Source organism: Aquarana catesbeiana, linkage group LG05, assembly GCF_042186555.1.
Source record: "Aquarana catesbeiana isolate 2022-GZ linkage group LG05, ASM4218655v1, whole genome shotgun sequence".
Classification (NCBI taxonomy): Eukaryota; Metazoa; Chordata; class Amphibia; order Anura; family Ranidae; genus Aquarana; species Aquarana catesbeiana.
Genome location: NC_133328.1, coordinates 411,722,609 through 411,740,537, shown reverse-complemented (window position 1 = coordinate 411,740,537; position 17,929 = coordinate 411,722,609). Strand labels below are relative to the sequence as shown.

At 44.1% G+C, this 17,929-nt stretch overlaps 1 protein-coding gene across 1 annotated transcript in view; it reads left to right on the top strand.

Annotated features, from left to right (window-relative positions):
* LOC141144988 (cytidine monophosphate-N-acetylneuraminic acid hydroxylase-like) overlaps positions 1 to 17,929 on the top strand; it is a 328,965-nt gene that overhangs the window by 81,041 nt on the left and 229,995 nt on the right. Inside the window, exon 3 of the mRNA XM_073631171.1 lies at positions 4,272 to 4,381. Within this exon, the coding sequence (XP_073487272.1) occupies positions 4,272 to 4,381 (110 nt within the window). The remainder of the gene's footprint in view (positions 1 to 4,271; positions 4,382 to 17,929) is intronic.

The window sequence follows — 17,929 nt, the reverse complement described above, 5'->3', positions numbered from 1 at the left end:
TTCATTTAACCTCACATTCATAACAGAGTCTCTCCCTTACCTAGGTGTACAACTCACTCCAGACTTTAATATTAAATCCTTTAATATTTCATTTTTAGGCAGAATAACAGCTATAAAAATGACACTATTACCTAAGTTATTATATTTATTTCATGCACTACCTACCAGACTTAATAAAACATTGATCACCAAATTTTAATCAGAGGTTAACAAATTCATATGGTCAGACTCTCATCCAAGGATCTCCAAAACAGTTTTATATAAATCACAGAAAAATGGTGGACTAGATCTTCCAGATTTTTGGTTATACTATCTAGCAGCTAGATGGTCCCAATTAGCCCAATGGCACATACAAAATTCCAAAATCCCTTGGGTTAGTTTTGAAAACAACTCAATTCTTCCTTATTCCATCGCTGGTTTACTATGGGGCCACAAAGTTCCAATCCACAAATTAGCTAATCTTATTCTAGTGGTAGCTAACTCATACCAACTTTGGAAAGTACATAATAAAAAATTTAATATGATATCAACCACACCCCCACTCGCCTCCTTTATAGGTGATTCCAAATTCTTACAAGTACACCAAGCACTAAAAGAAAAATACAAGACCCCTAATAGTGAATTCAGAAGATTCCTACAAATTAGACACTTCTATATTACTTCCTCCTTTAAATTTTATCCAATATTTCACACACATTTTATGAAAAAAATTGTGTTAACTTTCCCAGAGTCGCAGGCTTAATTTCAGAAATATATTCAAATCTGATCAATACTAACAGTCCAGACAAACATCCCTATATGCTTAAATGGGAACAAGAATGTGACTTCACTCTATCCTCTGAAAATTGGTCTGACTGCATTTCCAATCTTCTCAAGTGCACAAGATCAATCACAATTAGAGAAACAGCAATTAAGCTCTTCACACGTTGGTATTATACACCAGCCAAACTTCATGCCATTTTTCCATCAATACCTCATACATGCTTTAGAGGATGTATCTCCACAGGTTCATTCACCCATATTTTTTGGGACTGTGAAAAAGTTTCTCAAATATGGAAACAGCTTGAAGGTTTCACATCCATTATATCAACAAACAATGTTAGTCTCACTCTTTATAACTGTCTTTTATTCACACCTATCATTGGTCTAAATTCTTTTCATATGAGACTGGTCCACACAATATGCGTTGCCATACACTGGCTCATTACATACCACTGGAAATCATCCACACTACCCTTATCCCAACTTAAAACAAGAATCAATAATATTCTTCTTATGGAAAAAATATTTCACACCCTAAATAATTAAAAACATATATTTGATAAAAAATGGAAATCAGTTTATTATTTCGGATTAAATAATTTTCTGTATCTACTATTCATTAAAAAACACTTGAATTGTATGTACCAAATTGTACAACTGCTGTATACACATACATATTTTTTTTGTAAGACTATCTATTTTTCTATGTATTTCTCTTGATATTTGTCAATTCACTCTGTGCCACCTTTTGTACCTAATAAAAAAGTTTGTAAACAAAAAAAACAAACATATACCTCACACGTAGCTGAATCCACCAAGCGTACACGGTCCGCCTCTTTTTCCTGCGCCTTACCTTGTCTGTCGTCCGCTCCAGCACTGGTTGCCGGAGCCAGGCCAGTGGCCTGTGCAGGCGGCGGAGACACCGCGGTGGTCGCCAAAGGGGAAACCAGTGCTGGCCCTGCTGTCACTAGACTCGCGGTCGCCGAAGGACCCACATTACCCCCCCCAAGAGCCAACAGGTGGAACCCACGCTAACGTGGGGGGCCCTGCACTAGCGTACGAGTCTATGTGCCCCAATACATCCCTCAAGTCAGACAAAAGCCGCAACAACTCCTGGGCCCCAGAAACATCCACACTCCCTGCATGCAAACCCCCCCAGCAACAGGCACACACAGAAGATGACACAGAAGAAAGGCCAACAGGCCACTTACCAGGCTGCCGCGTACCACCACCAGCCATCACCGGGATCTCCAACGCTGCTCGATCTTCCACCCGCTCTGCCTCACTCCTCTTCCAGCTCCCCTTCAGATCAGGAAGCGTCTTCCACGATTGCCGCTGTGCCCTGACCCGATGTTGCTGTGGCCCGCCGGCTGATGTCTTCTGGAGCCTGTACACCAGAGGGCCCAGGCCGCTCATCATCACTGACCCGTCGAGCCTTCACCCCAGCAGAGTGGGATGAAGCCGCTCTCGTAGCACCGCCGTCCCCTTCCTTCCTCCTCCCACTGGCCGCTGCTGCTCTGTTCCCAGGTGGATGTCTGTCATCAGGCAGCTGCTGATGGACCCCGGCCGCGCCAGGTAATAAGCTGGGTCCCGCTATGTCCACGCTCCCTCGCCAAGCAGCCGGGGTGGCCGTGAAGCCACTCACAGGCGCCGCCATCACCACCAGAGGATCAGCAGGGAGGCGGGCTGTAGTGCCTCATGCTGTAGCCCCGCCCCTCGGGTCCCGCCGTGAAAGAGGATTCCTCCCGGGCCGCACAGACACCGCAGCCGACCTTTGCTTGTGTGCGGGGACCAGAGGGTGCCTTGAAGCGGACTCCATGGGGCTCCTAAGGCGGAGCTGGACCCTGGGAGCCAAGTCAGAGCTGAGGCGCTCTGGAGGCCATGATCTCCAAGCATGTGTCGGGGGAGGGGGGCAAGAGTGGAACCCCCCGCCCCGGCTCTCAACAGCAGCCCACTGACCTGATCATGCAGCCAGTCTGTGCCATGCACAGCAGCCGCTGCCCGCAGCTGGGCCATCAGGCCCTCGATGTCCACCATCAGAATAAGTGTGGGGGGGTATAACGTGTGCCAGGGGCTGCATGTTGCTCTAAGTTGCTCCAAACTCTTCTCTGACTGGACCCCTCCCCTTCCTGTACACTGCTTAATTACCCTTTCCTCCTCCCAGCTCAAACCCTGCCCCCTGCAGCCTACTAACCTATCCTGTACCCTTAGACTCAGTACCTAACAAGCCCCTTTAACCCCTGTCATGTCGGCCCTACGTCTACTGCATTCTTTCTTTTACTCCAGGCCTTTCTTTATAAAAAAATCCTTTTTGTGATTAAGAGTGTGAAGTTGATATTTTTTGGTTAGAAAATCGGCACTCTCATATTCTTTGAAAATATTTTTCGGCACACTGTGCTCAAAAGGTTGCCTACCCCTGTGCTAGAACCATATTATTCAACACTTGTTACTTTGCGAGGATTAAACAATCTAGCTGTCTACATGATATCATTGCTATCTTAGTGTAGGGAAGGCCAGAACAAATGACTAACCAGGTGTGCTACATTCACATTTGCAGACAGGCAAAGATAGAGAAAGCAGAGTGCACAGAGGGACGAGCTAATCAGTGTGCTACTTCACTGTCCTGTAACATACTGTGACCAAACTGTACTACCTAAGTGTGATAGAGGAAAAAAAACTGTTACGCCGCGTATACATGATCGCACATTCCGACAACAAAATCCATGTTTTTTTTCCGACGGATGTTGGCTCAGACTTGTCTTGCATACACATGGTCACACAAATCTTGTGTGACCATGTAAATCCTCTTCTGGCCGTTGCCATGATGATTGTGGGCAAGTGAAGCCCAATCGCAATCTCTTCCTGGAGTACCAATGGAGAGGTGCATGCTGGGTAACCAGCGTGTATCGCTCGATATTGCGTATGTGGGATGCTCCGGTGGCCGCAGTGCTGATTGTTTAGAAAGTTGCCATAACAACGGGCGATGACGGAGGAAGGTCCCGCCCCAGTGTTATGGCAACCGTCTTAAATCGCGTAATTTCCTGTCGGGAAATAATGCGATTTTTGCTCATAGTACTGCCCACTGACTCCTGGGAAATGATAACTCACATTTCCCAGGAGCACAGGCGAGGGAGGAAGTGATGAGGAGCTCCGCGTACCAGGAAGTGGCAGATTAGGAGCCACTACATAGCAACAGGGCGTTTCTGGTAAGTAAAAAAAAATTTCCCCCCCCAAATGTTTCTTAATACTATTCAACATCTGTGAATATGCAAACAAAAAATGTCAGGGTGGAACTCCGCTTTGAAGACAACTATGCTGTCTGGAATGCATTGCAAAGTGACATTAAAATCTCAAAAGTAATTTTCACTATTCTGATGAAAAAACTGTGAATGAGCTATGTGTACTGTATATTATTCAGTAAAAGTTTACCAATCATATTACAATTTATCACTTGTTCACTTAGGATTATATAAAAGTCTGCATTAATTAAAATATACATTTTTGTGCAGTCATTGAAAGGGACGAAGACAACGGTCTTTCACTTGTAGAACTGAATCCTCCAAATCCATGGGACTCAGATACAAAAATTCCATTAGACTTGGATCCAGGGGAGTTACAGGTACGCTTGTCGTTTAAAAAAAAAATAATAACATTTTTAGAAATGGTCATTGAACATTGTTTTAATGTGCCTGTCTGTGCTGTTCTATTTCATACATGAAAGGTGCTGTTCATTGTCAGGGTGTATTTACAGTAGTTATGCATTTTTTGCTGATATCATTCACATGCTGTACATGAACATTTTACAAACATGAACATTTTACAAACCTGAACAATTCAACCTTAAAGTGGTATTAAACCCAAAAGCAAAAATGTAACGTATTGCAGCTTAGCAATCATTAGATGTGGTGGCAGCATTCGTTTTCTGGTTTTAGGCTTTTTCTTCCTCTATTTTCACCTGGAGATCTGGCCAGTAACACAACTCTAATGCCCCGTACAAATGGTCGGCTTTTCAGATGGAAAATGTCCGATCGGAGCGTGTTGTCGGACATTCCGACCGTGTGTGGGCTCCATCGGACATTTTCCATCGGATTTTCCATCACACAAAGTTTGAGAGCAGGCTATAAAATTTTCCGACAACAAAATCCGATCGTGTCAATTCCGACCATGTGTGGCCTGTTCCGAAGCACAAAGTGCCACGCATGCTCAGAAGAAATTCCGAGACGGAACAGCTCGGTCTGGTAAACTTAGCGTTCGCAATGGATCCACACTTTCGTCACGGTGCAATGTTAAAAATGGTTTAATACAGCACACTCTCTTCTTCTTTATAATGTGAGAAGAATGAAGTAGTTTTGCTGCTTATATTCACACAGACTTCTCACAAACTTATTTCTTTATTATTTAGCGGGATTCCCTTAATATATTTAGATTTGTCACATCTAACAACATTTTTTTTGTGTTGTTTTTTTAGGTTTTAAGGCAGATTCTTTTTTTTTTCGTTTGTCTTTTTTTCAAGGCTGATCTTTGTTTTATTGTATTTTTATTTTTACTCCAGAATATTTTTGTGTGTGTTTTGTGTGTCAAGTTACCACAACACCATTGATATGTTGTTATATTTAATCTGTAGGAGATTGTTTGGTGTTGTTGTCTCTTGTTAATTTCACATTGTACTTTAGAAATGTACTTGAAACCTCACAAACAAACTGTCCTTTTTGGATGAAAACACACATAGGAGAGTATAATTTTCCCAAAAAAATCATTTATTAAGGGCTCACAACTAAACAAAGAGGGAGGCAACGCTGGAGAAACAGCAGAAATGGGTGAAGCCTTTGGCCCCCAGGGCAGACATCAATTATTTCCAGGCAAAATTGGTGGCCTGAGCAGTTCATATCTAAGGGAGTGCAGTCTGGTCCAGAAGTCCCAGAGATCCGGAAAGCAGCAGATGACATCTGTGTCCCCAGCTAGTGGTCATACAAGAGACTGCATCTTTTGTCAGACCAGACTGAACCCAGGGTCATCACTCTATTGTCTTCTTTCCATGCTTCCTTCCACGCTGTGGCTGTGGTGGTGGAGTTGTGGCAGCAGGAGGAGGAGGAGGAGGATGGTCCAACTCAATCACGTCGGTCTTGGGTGTGATTTCGCCACTCACCCCCTTAGTTAGGACTTTATAAATAAGTTGCTCACACATGAGGCGTTGACACTCCTGCATGCCCTGCAGTTTGGTGGCAGCCATGCAGGCAAAGGCCTCTTCAGGAGTGGGTAAGGCTCGGAGGGACGCAGAAGCCTCCTGAATGAGCCTGAGCGCAGAATCCTGCATGTGAGTCGCCTTCCTCGCTCTTTTGTATGGAAGGCGGAGGGGAGGAACCTGCGATTCGGTCAGGCTTCGACTTGTCCCAGGCTTCTCCTGGCTGACACTTAGCCCCGCCTCCTCCTGGCTGCAACTTAGCCCCACCTCCTCCTGGCTGCCACATTTCACAGCCTCCTCCTGGCTGAGGTCTTCCTGTGTATGAAAAAGGGACATAGTTTTAGTTTTTTAGTCATCAATCACACACAATTGTCACCTCCTGACTGTTGGAAATTGAATGTTAACAATTATAACAGACTATCATTCTGAGCCCAGCATTTTTCATTCTTGTCCCAATTTTGGGTGCCCACTACTGTCTATTGATATGTAAAACACTTTTTTCAATCAGCAATTAGTGATCAATAATAACATCTAGTAAACATAATTTCTTTATTGTCCAGAAATCTGTAGAACAATGCTATACCTGACTCCAGCTGGGCTCCTCCACTTCTTCCTGGCTGGAAGGCCCAGGTTGGACATCGGAAGCCTCAGCTGGGGTGGAAGGAAGAGTGGAAGGAAGAGTGGAGAGGGATTCCCTGACTTCAGTCTGGTCTGACAGAAATCGCAGTCTCTCATAGTACCACAGCCTGGGGACATAAACGTCATCTGCTGCAGCTCCGGACCTCTGGGAATCTGTGACCTTCTTGCGCTCCCTAAGATAAGTGCTCCTCAGGCCACCAATTTTGGCTTTTAAATAGGGGATGGTTGCTGTGGGGACCACCGGCTTCACCAACTCCAGCAGTTTCTCCAGCGCTGCCTGCCTCTTTTGTTTATTGTTATAATGGGGGTGTCTCACCTGCCACAGACAGGGCAGCTCCCTGTATTTGTCTATGAACAGGGGGAGGAAGTTGTGGTCATTGAAGCCATCCATTTTCTCTGCAAGACACAACACAAGACAAACCCTAATATCAGGCCAAACTCTCCTAATCTTGTTACAATATAGGCTTCAATTTCGAAGCTGTATAGGCCCAAGTTTAGATCTTATCTTCGTTATCACGATCGGCGCCTCCGATGCTCCTTCCTCGGCTCACAGATCGTACGTAATACGCACGCGTGTTACGCTTTATACACACTGCGCATGCGTGTAACTCCGCCCGCCCCTGACGTTCTTTCTAGTCTATTCCCCGCCCCTTTTCGTTCTGCGCAGTGGGGGAAGAGCACATGGTGGATACACAGCAGGTGCGTGCTAATTACAGGAACGAGGAAGAGGAGGAGGAAAGCCCGGAGCCAGAAATGTCCCGATCCAGAAGGAGATTTAGGGCCTCAAATATGTCCTTTGGGGAGATGTTGGAGATGGTCGACATCTTGAAGAGGGCCGACTATGACGGGAAGTATGGACCTTACCCCAACCCCAATGTCAGAAAGGCCAAGATCATGGCGAAAGTGGTCAAAAGTCTGCACCGGCATTTCGGGGTACGTCAATCAAAAGATCAGCTCAGGAAACGGTGGTCGGACCTCAAATTACGAGAACACGAGCAGTACAGAAAGATCCGGAGAGTGCTGCAAAAAAGTAAGTAGTTGTGCTGTGTTCCTATTCTTTTTGTGTTTCTTACGTTCGTGCTGCTCCATGTGCTTTTCTTACAAGTGTACATTTTAAAATGGCAACTTTCTGGTTCATAGGCACATTATTCGTTCGTATCAAACATTTTTCTTTTGGCCTATAAAACACCATTGTTTTGGCCATATGCATTTGGCCACATTTTTTACGCCCTACTTGTATGAAACTAATTTGGTTATGTAGATGGCTTTGTTACTAGAATGAAATGCACTAGATTCTGTGTAAGGAGAGGACACTGAGCAGCGGTTTTCACATCTGGAGACTGGAGCACTAGTGTGGGACCCCAGAACATCATTTTTATTAGGGGGGCCACACAGGTGCTCCAGTGTATACTATAGGGGTGACTCCATCTGGGAAGCTTGTACCAAACAGGTAAAGTATTGCAGCTTGACAAAGGACACTGAAAATGCTACATTTTGGAACTCTGCCAAAATAGACAATTGTACCCCACTTCCAAGCAATGTTTCCTATTTATAGTTCTGCCATCAAATATCTGTGTGCTAAGTATAGCATTTTTGTTTTACATAGGGGAGAAAAGACTCGGAGGACACCCCTCATCCGAGGAGACCACAGACCCCCCACCTCTGGAAGAAGGGGAAATCCCCCCAACCCAAGAAGAGCAGGAGGAGGAAGAAGATGTGGTGGAAATTGTCACCACAACAGGTGAGTGTCTGCGATCACAGGCTCAGGTAAGAGATGGATGCCGGCATATTTTTGATACCTGTTTTTGTTTGGTTTTTCTCTTTTTAGGTGATCGTGATGTTGTGGATCCAGATCTTTTCACATCAGAAAGTGCCCAGATCCTGATTGGGGAGATCATGGGGTGTAATTTACAATTGGAAAACCTCAAGAAAAACATCAATGATGTTATTCAAAAAAATAAAAACATCATTGATGTTTTGGGGCTAGTTTAAAACACCTCCAAATCCCTTTGTTTTTTTGTATGCTACACTGTTAAAAATGTTTTAGCCATTTTTCGAAAAGCCAAATTTGGAGGATGCACACAGTGTGCCAACATGTGCTATCTGCCATCTCGGGAGATCAATGGACGCGTTTTGGGGGGTGCAACCCCTTCCTCAATAATAAAGTAGCTGAGAGGAAGGGGTTTCTCCCCCAAAACACATCCCTTGATCCCCCGTGATGGCAGCTAGCACATGTTGACATTCGTAAATTTGTGTGCATCTTCCAAATTTGGCTTTTCCTGGGGTGACTTCACCCCATCTGAACGCAATATCAAACACAGTTCCTAAATACTCATGTCTGATATTGCCTTCAAGTTCTACCAAATATGAACTTTGTAAGTTCAAGATTTGTGTCTTTCTTGTTGGTTTTACACATGCCTGTTTTATCTTAAATGGACATTTATATTTTTTATAATGCCCCCCCAAAAATTGTTATACAACAAACATGTTGGTTTGTTTTAAAAACCTTTTCTAAATGCACATGTGATTGTGCAGGTATTAAAAAGATTGTTAATCAAGAATGTGTGGATTATTGTCTCAACGCTACAACACTTTTGTGGTGATGTAATTGCTGTTTTCTGTGACAAAGGGGGTTATTTCCTAAGGGCAAATCCTCTTTGCACTACAAGTGCAGTTTCAGTGCAGTTTCAAGTGCACTTGTAGTGCAAAGTGTCTTTGCCTTTAGTAAATAACACCCAACAGTGCTTTGTATAAGGTTACACAATCATGCCATTTTCAGGACTCCCCACATTTCTGTCAGGGTCAGCTAAAACAAACACAAGCAGTAAATGTCAACAAAGATTTGCTTTTTTTTGTTTTTATTTGATAAAGGCTTCACAAATTTGCTGGCATATTGATGGCCCCCCTACCCGCAAAGAACTCAAGGTATCTTAACCGGACATCACGGGCACTCAGGGAGGGCAAGCCAGGGCAGCCACTTTCAAGCGCCGTCAGGGTTGTTTCATTTATAATTCCAGCCTCAGGCCCAACTGAGCCAGCATAGTTAATGTAAACAAAGTCAACCAGCACAGACCATAAACCCTAAATAGAAGCAGCTGTAGTACTGAGGGTAAATTTATCAAATCCCAGAAAGATACATATCAAAAAGGCAGTACAGCGCATAAAAATTAAATTTTAAAAGAAATCAATAAAAGTCCATATATGAAAGATAAATATAGACAAAATCCAGTAATTCCTCCGGTGACACTGGTGACATGAAAAACTTGCAGAGTGACTGTAGTGAAAAGATGGACCTCCACCTTCAGTGACACAAGCCGCTCACCTCTATAGATGGACCCCTGAGTTAATCAGTCAGGTCAAAACAGCAATTCCCTCACAGGGATAGTGGCAGGAGCAGATGCATACAGGGTTGGATCAAGCATCAACAGCGGGTACGTAGGCAGTAGTCACATGAAAAAGATATGAAGAAATCTAGTGCTCTCTGAATACTGCTATAACTTTATTAGAAAAGTAGCGGAAACACTTACAATATGTTGCACTGTGCCCATTAGAAAAGTAGCGGAAACACGTCCACATCGTCCCACCACCCAACTCGGGATCGTACTATTATAATTACAAGGGGTTCAATAGTATTGTGATGTTGGCGGTGGTGTCGGCTAATTACGACTTCCTGTATGTGGACGTGGGGAAGAAAAGCCGTATGTCCGATTGTAGAGTCCTCGCCTAGATGGAGTTTTACAGGCGTCTCCAGAATGGCAGCTTGGACTTGCCACCTCCAGAAGAGAATGTGGAAGGACTCCCATTCGTCTTCGTTGCAGATGAAGCATTTGCGCTGGGGGACCATCTTATGCGGCCATTCCCAATGAGGACCCTCACCCCGGAACAGAGGGTTTTTAATTACCGGCTGGCCAGAGCCAGAAGAGTGGTGGGGAACACATTTGGAATCCTAGCCAGCCGGTTTCGCCTATTTCTGACACCCATTCATATGGCGGAGTATAAACTTAATCATATAATCCTGGCGTGCTGTGTTCTACATAACTTTTTACGCCAACATTCTGCCAACTATGCTGGCTCATATAAAAAAGGCAGTACAGCGCATAAAAATTAAATTTTAAAAGAAATCAATAAAAGTCCATATATGAAAGATAAATATAGACAAAATCCAGTAATTCCTCCGGTGACACTGGTGACATGAAAAACTTGCAGAGTGACTGTAGTGAAAAGATGGACCTCCACCTTCAGTGACACAAGCCGCTCACCTCTATAGATGGACCCCTGAGTTAATCAGTCAGGTCAAAACAGAAATTCCCTCACAGGGATAGTGGCAGGAGGAGATGCATACAGGGTTGGATCAAGCATCAACAGCGGGTACGTAGGCAGTAGTCACATGAAAAAGATATGAAGAAATCTAGTGCTCCCTGAATACTGCTATAACTTTATTAGAAAAGTAGCGGAAACACTTACAATATGTTGCACTGTGCCCATTAGAAAAGTAGCGGAAACACTTACAATATGTTGCACATAGGAAGGACTTCTCGCCCCTTACATGTCCGTTTAGGAGAACATGTCAACAACATTAAAAAGGGACTAAAAACACATAATGTCTCTAAGCACTTTAAATTAGTACATGGTCAAAATCCCAGGGGTCTTAGCTTCTGGGGTATCGAGAGAGTTAATAAACATTGGAGGGGGGGCAACTTCCTACGCCAACTTAGTCGCAGAGAATCCCATTGGATTCACGAGACCAAGGTCCTCGTTTAGGGGGGCCTTAACGTCGACTTTGACGTTAATTGTTTTATTACTGATCGATAGTGGCCTTTTTTTTTTTATTTTATCATATGTTGAATAGGTTGTGCTTATGTGTTTTTAACATGTATTATTAATTATGTTATGTGGATGATCCAGGATATTGAGCTTGAGTGCGGGGTTTATGTCATTTTTTTAATTCTTAATTTTGTTCTTAATTTTGTCCTTTTTTCCTTTTTAATATTTTAACTTGTCTAAAGTTTTTTAGAGAAAGGTTTATCAGTATATTAACCATTGGTTATTTATTAATAGCCATTTTATAACAGGCTTATATAGTTGCACTGTGGACATTGCTGTTTATATTGTGTGCCTCTAAGTACTTCCTCCTGAGTTACTATGGAGATGGGTACACATTGGTGCTTATTGGCCATTTTGAGGAGTGGATATGTATTTAAACGGGTGTCATCATGTCCGGCCGTCGCCGCTGAAGAAGTCCCGCCCCCTTCTAGGGACGTAACACGTACGGCATTCGAACATGACTGGATCGTGATGTCACCCGCGCTCCGCTCGTCCATCCTGTGTGGATCATCCACTCGTACCTATGCTTGCATCCTTCGCACTGGGGCACAGTGCAACATATTGTAAGTGTTTCCGCTACTTTTCTAATAAAGTTATAGCAGTATTCAGAGAGCACTAGATTTCTTCATATCTTTTTCATGTGACTACTGCCTACGTACCCGCTGTTGATGCTTGATCCAACCCTGTATGCATCTCCTCCTGCCACTATCCCTGTGAGGGAATTTCTGTTTTGACCTGACTGATTAACTCAGGGGTCCATCTATAGAGGTGAGCGGCTTGTGTCACTGAAGGTGGAGGTCCATCTTTTCACTACAGTCACTCTGCAAGTTTTTCATGTCACCAGTGTCACCGGAGGAATTACTGGATTTTGTCTATATTTATCTTTCATATATGGACTTTTATTGATTTCTTTTAAAATTTAATTTTTATGCGCTGTACTGCCTTTTTTTATATGAGCCAGCATAGTTGGCAGAATGTTGGCGTAAAAAGTTATGTAGAACACAGCACGCCAGGATTATATGATTAAGTTTATACTCCGCCATATGAATGGGTGTCAGAAATAGGCGGAACCGGCTGGCCAGGATTCCAAATGTGTTCTCCACCACTCTTCTGGCTCTGGCCAGCCGGTAATTAAAAACCCTCTGTTCCGGGGTGAGGGTCCTCATCGGGAATGGCCGCATAAGATGGTCCCCCAGCGCAAATGCTTCATCTGCAACGAAGACGAATGGGAGTCCTTCCACATTCTCTTCTGGAGGTGGCAAGTCCAAGCTGCCATTCTGGAGACGCCTGTAAAACTCCATCTGGGCGATGACTCCACAATCGGACATCCGGCTTTTCTTCCCCACGTCCACATACAGGAAGTCGTAATTAGCCGACACCACCGCCAACATCACAATACTATTGAACCCCTTGTAATTATAATAGTACGATCCCGAGTTGGGTGGTGGAACGATGTGGACGTGTTTCCCACCAATTGCCCCTCCGCAGTTAGGAAAGTCCCACCGCTGGGCAAAGTGGGAGGCCGCAGTCTGCTATGCCTGTGGCGTGGAAGGAAACTGTTGAGGAAAACAAAAAAAACTTAGTATTTTTGCACATAAGCATGGAAAGCAGATTAGACACAAACATTCTTGGCCAACATCCAGATAACATTTCTTAAGGGGAATTTTACAACACCAAAGTCTAAGGTACACCTATCATATTCCCCCTCCCCCCCTCTCATGGGCCATTTCTAACATTATAGGGGGGGAATCTTGGAGAGGTAACCCTCTTCACTTCATTGAGAGATGAATGCCTAAATACAGGGTATTACTTGGAACAGCCCCTCCTTAGTTACACTATTGGCAGCCCACTGGACAGGTAAGAAGTGTCATAATACAAAGATATAAATACACACTGTACACATTTGAGCACATTTGGACATTCTGCTATTACCTATCAAGATAATAATATAATACAAAAACTTTAAACAGTACCATTTGAAAGTATACAGGCAGGCCCTTGCACTACATGCTTTGGGTAATTCATCCATAAATCTGACCACAAAAGAGGTGGGTATAGTGTGTATGGCTTTGGCAAAGTCAGCAGATAGATGATTGAGGATAGATCGAGAATTGGTATCAGCTGACTTAGCAGTTGGGGGGAGGAAGGGTTAATAAAAATGATTTGGGGAAAAAAAGCCTCTGGCACTCTGCCTGAATTTAAAGCACACATCACATTTTTAAACATTTTAGGGGGTATTTGGGGTAAAGCACTACTATGGAGCTGATAAAATACATTGTTAAGTGACTACATGAGGTGAATATAGGGCCAGGAGACCATGCTGAGGAGGTAAGTGAAGGCAAATATGTATGAAGGACAAAAAAATAATTACATAAAAATCCAGCATGCATGAGAACAAAGGGGACATTCACAGCATATTACAATCATGGTAATTAGGGAATGAGGAAAGAAATACAAGATATTAGCAAACATTCAATACAATAAAATGTGATATTAAAGGATAAAAATCTTACCTTAATATACTCCTTCTGCAGGACCTGAATGATGGCAGAACAGGTCTCTGGGATAATGAACCCCAGAGCCTGGGGGGAGATGCCTGTCGAGAACTTCAAGTCCTGCAGGCTTCTCCCTGTCGCCAAGTACCGCAGAGTAGCAACGAGCCTCTGCTCCGGAGTGATGGCTTGCCTCATGCAGGTATCCTTCTGGCTGATATAGGGGGTCAGCGAAGCCAACAAACGGTGAAAAATGGGGTCCGTCATCCTGAGAAAGTTCCTGAAATCATCAGGATTATTCTCACGGATCTCACGGAGCAAAGGCATATGAGAGAACTGGTCACGCTGAAGCAACCAATTCTTGGTCCATGAACTCCTCCCCACCCTGTTCATGGACTGGACTTGTGTCAAGGTCAGGACCCCAACACCAAGCCCCCGCACAGCACGAACTCTACGAGGAGTACGTATATGCAACATGGCTAGAAAATGGTCGGCTGCTCAGAACGAAGTAACAGAACGCACTGAAGAACAGCAAGGCCTGTGAAGAGCGACCTGAAAAACAGTAACGAACGAACAAGAACACAATGACAAGTCAAGGGTACTCGCTGCACGCACTGAAGAGCAGATACAAACCCACAAGCACAAACTGAACCGCAGAAAAGGATCTGAAAGCCACGAGTCTGAAAAAGCGCAAATCGTCTCTCACCAAACTTTTACTAACACGAGATTAGCAAAAGGAGCCCAAAGGGTGCCGCGCTTGGTTCTGAACTGGCCTTTTCTAGTCTCGTCATACATGGTGTACGTGACCGCGTGGTTGGTGATCGGAAATTCCGACACCTTTGTGTGACCGTGTGTACGCAAAACAAGTTTGAGCCAACATCGTCGGAAAAAATCCGAGGATTTTGTTGTCGGAATGTCCGATCAATGTCCGACCGTGTGTACGGGGCATTATTTTGCGTACACACGATCGCACATTCCGACATCAAAATCCATGTTTTTTTTTCGATGGATGTTGGCTCAAACTTGTCTTGCATACACATGGTCACACAAATCTTGTTGAAAGTTCAGAATGTCAAGAATGTGGTGATGTACAACACGTACGACGAGCCGAGAAAAAGTAAGTTCAATAGTCAGTGCGTCTCTTCTGCTTGATTCCGAGCATGCGTGGAATTTTGTGCATCAGAATTGTGTACACACGATCGGAATTTACGACAACGGATTTTGTTGTTGGAAAATTTGAGATCCAGATCTCTAATTTTGTTTGTCGGAAATTCTGACGGAAAATGTCCGATGGAGCCTATACATGTTCGGAATTTCCGACAACAAGCTCCCATCAAACATTTCCCAAGGGAAAATCCAACCGTGTGTATGCAGCATTAGAGTGCCCCCACTCTGGATGAAAGAACATGGGGGACATTCCTGTAATAGAAAATGTCTGGCAAAACAGGCAGTAAGTAAATCCAGAACAAGGCAGCTGAATTTATATGGAAATCTCAACTTTTTCTTCAAAGATTATGCTTGGTCCCAGCCCCTTCTGACTCCCAAGCCTTTTTATTTGTCCTTTCATGTGTTGGGCATCATTTGACTAATAATTGGAGAGGGATCAGTATAACAAGCAGACAGGTCTGTGCTTGACTTTTACATAAAATATTCAAGATCTACCCACTGAGAAACCTTATATACTCACTGAGGAACCCTGTATAATATTGGGTAGGGCCTCTGTTACAATCTAGCCTGAAGTTTTCTATCTGTGTAATTCTTTCCTCCTTGTTGCAGTGGTTCTGCTAGATCTGTGATTCCACCCTTCTGTATTCACCTATGGGCGTTGCCTGCTCGACTGTGGATTTTTATCCTGTTCCCTTCTATCACATCCTGGCCCACCTCCCTGTCTGTTTCTATATCTATTGAGATAGTGTGATACCCCACCAGTGTATTGGTCCAGGATTCTCAACCAGGCTGGTTGAGGGGCTCCAGGGTATTTGCTTGTTTGAGAGGAAACTGGCTTTTCAGTTTCCTCATTATTTAGTAAGGTCCATTTTGGGACCTGGAGCCTGGGGATTTTTTAGAGATCCGGGTGGGGTGAAATCCCCAGTCCTGGGTCCAGGTTTTGGGACTCACCGGCACACTGATTGTTCAGGTGTGTGTGGGCCTGATAGCAGAGTCAGGACCATGATTCTGGGCTCCACCCAGAGAGACGGGAGGTCTCCAGGAGTCGAGGCTTGCAAGGGAGAACCCAGAGAGTGCAGGTGTGCACTGAAGTACCCAGAGAGTGCAGGTGTGCACTGAAGTACCCTGAGAGTGCAGGCTGCAAGGTAAAAGCCAGAGACCTGAGTCTGAGGTTGCTGACAGTAGTCAGGAGAGTTCCATGTGGGAGCCTGAGCAGTGGTGCGTCTGCTGCTGAAGAGAGCCAGGTGGCTCAGTATTTTGTTTGCAATGCTGCATGTGTAAGACACAAGGCTCAATATCCTTTTATTTAAAGCTGATGGTGAAAACCCCCTGCAAGGGAAACTACTTTTGTTTTCATTGGGGACGGAAAGTATTCAGACCCCCTTAAATTTTTTACTCTTTGTTATATTGCAGTGATTTGCTAAAATCATTTAAGTTCATTTTTTTCCTCATTAATGTACACACAGCACCCCATATTGACAGAAAAACACATAATTGTTGACATTTTTGCAGATTTATTAAAAAAGAAAAACTGAAATATCACATGATCCTAAGTATTCAGACCCTTTGCTGTGACACTCATATATTTAACTCAGGTGCTGTCCATTTCTTCTGATCATCCTTGAGATGGTTCTACACCTTTATTTGAGTTTAGTTGTGCTTGATTATACTGATTGGACTTGATTAGGAAAGCCACACACCTGTCTATATAAGACATTACAGCTCACAGTGCATGTCAGAGTAAATGAGAATCATGAGGTCAAAGGAACTGCCTGAAGAGCTCAGAGACAGAATTGTGGCAAGGCACAGATCTGGCCAAGGTTACAAAAAAATTTTTGCTGCACTTCAGGTTCCTAAGAGCACAGTGGCCTCCATAATCCTTAAATGGAAGACGTTTAGGACGACCAGAACCCTTCCTAGAGCTGGCCATCCGGCCAAACTGAGCTATCGGGGGAGCAGAGCCTTGGTGAGAGAGGTAAAGAAGAACCCAAAGATCACTGTGGCTGAGCTCCAGAGATGCAGTCGGGAAATGGGAGGAAGTTGTAGAAAGTCAACCATCACTGCAGCCCTCCACCAGTTGAGGCTTTATGGCAGAGTGGCCTGACGGAAGCCTCTCCTCAGTGCAAGACACATGAAAGCCCGCATGGAGTTTGCTAAAAAACACCTGAAGGACTCCAAGATGGTGAGAAATAAGATTCTCTGGTCTGATGAGACCAAGATAGAACTTTTTGGCCTTAATTCTAAGCGGTATGTGTGGAGAAAAACAGGCACTGCTCATCACCTGTCCAATACAGTCCCAACAGTGAAGCCTGGTGGTGGCAGCATCATGCTGTGGGGGTGTTTTTCAGCTGCGGGGACAGGACGACTGGTTGCAATCGAGGGAAAGATGAATGCGGCCAAGTACAAGGATATCCTGGACGAAAACCTTCTCCAGAGTTCTCAGGACCTCAGACTGGGCCAAATGTTTACCTTCCAACAAGACAATGACCCTAAGCACACAGCTAAAATAATGAAGGAGTGGCTTTACAACAACTCCGTGACTGTTCTTCAATGGCCCAGCCAGAGCCCTGACTTAAACCCAATTGAGCATCTTTGGAGAGACCTAAAAATGTCTGTCCACCAACGCTTACCATCCAACCTGACAGAACTGGAGAGGATCTGCAAGGAGGAATGGCAGAGGATCCCCAAATCCAGGTGTGAAAAACGTGTTGCATCTTTCCCAAAAAGACTCATGGCTGTATTAGATCAAAAGGGTGCTTCTACTAAATACTGAGCAAAGGGTCTGAATACTTAGGACCATGTGATATTTCAGTTTTTCTTTTTTAATAAATCTGCAAAAAGTCAACAATTCTGTGTTTTTCTG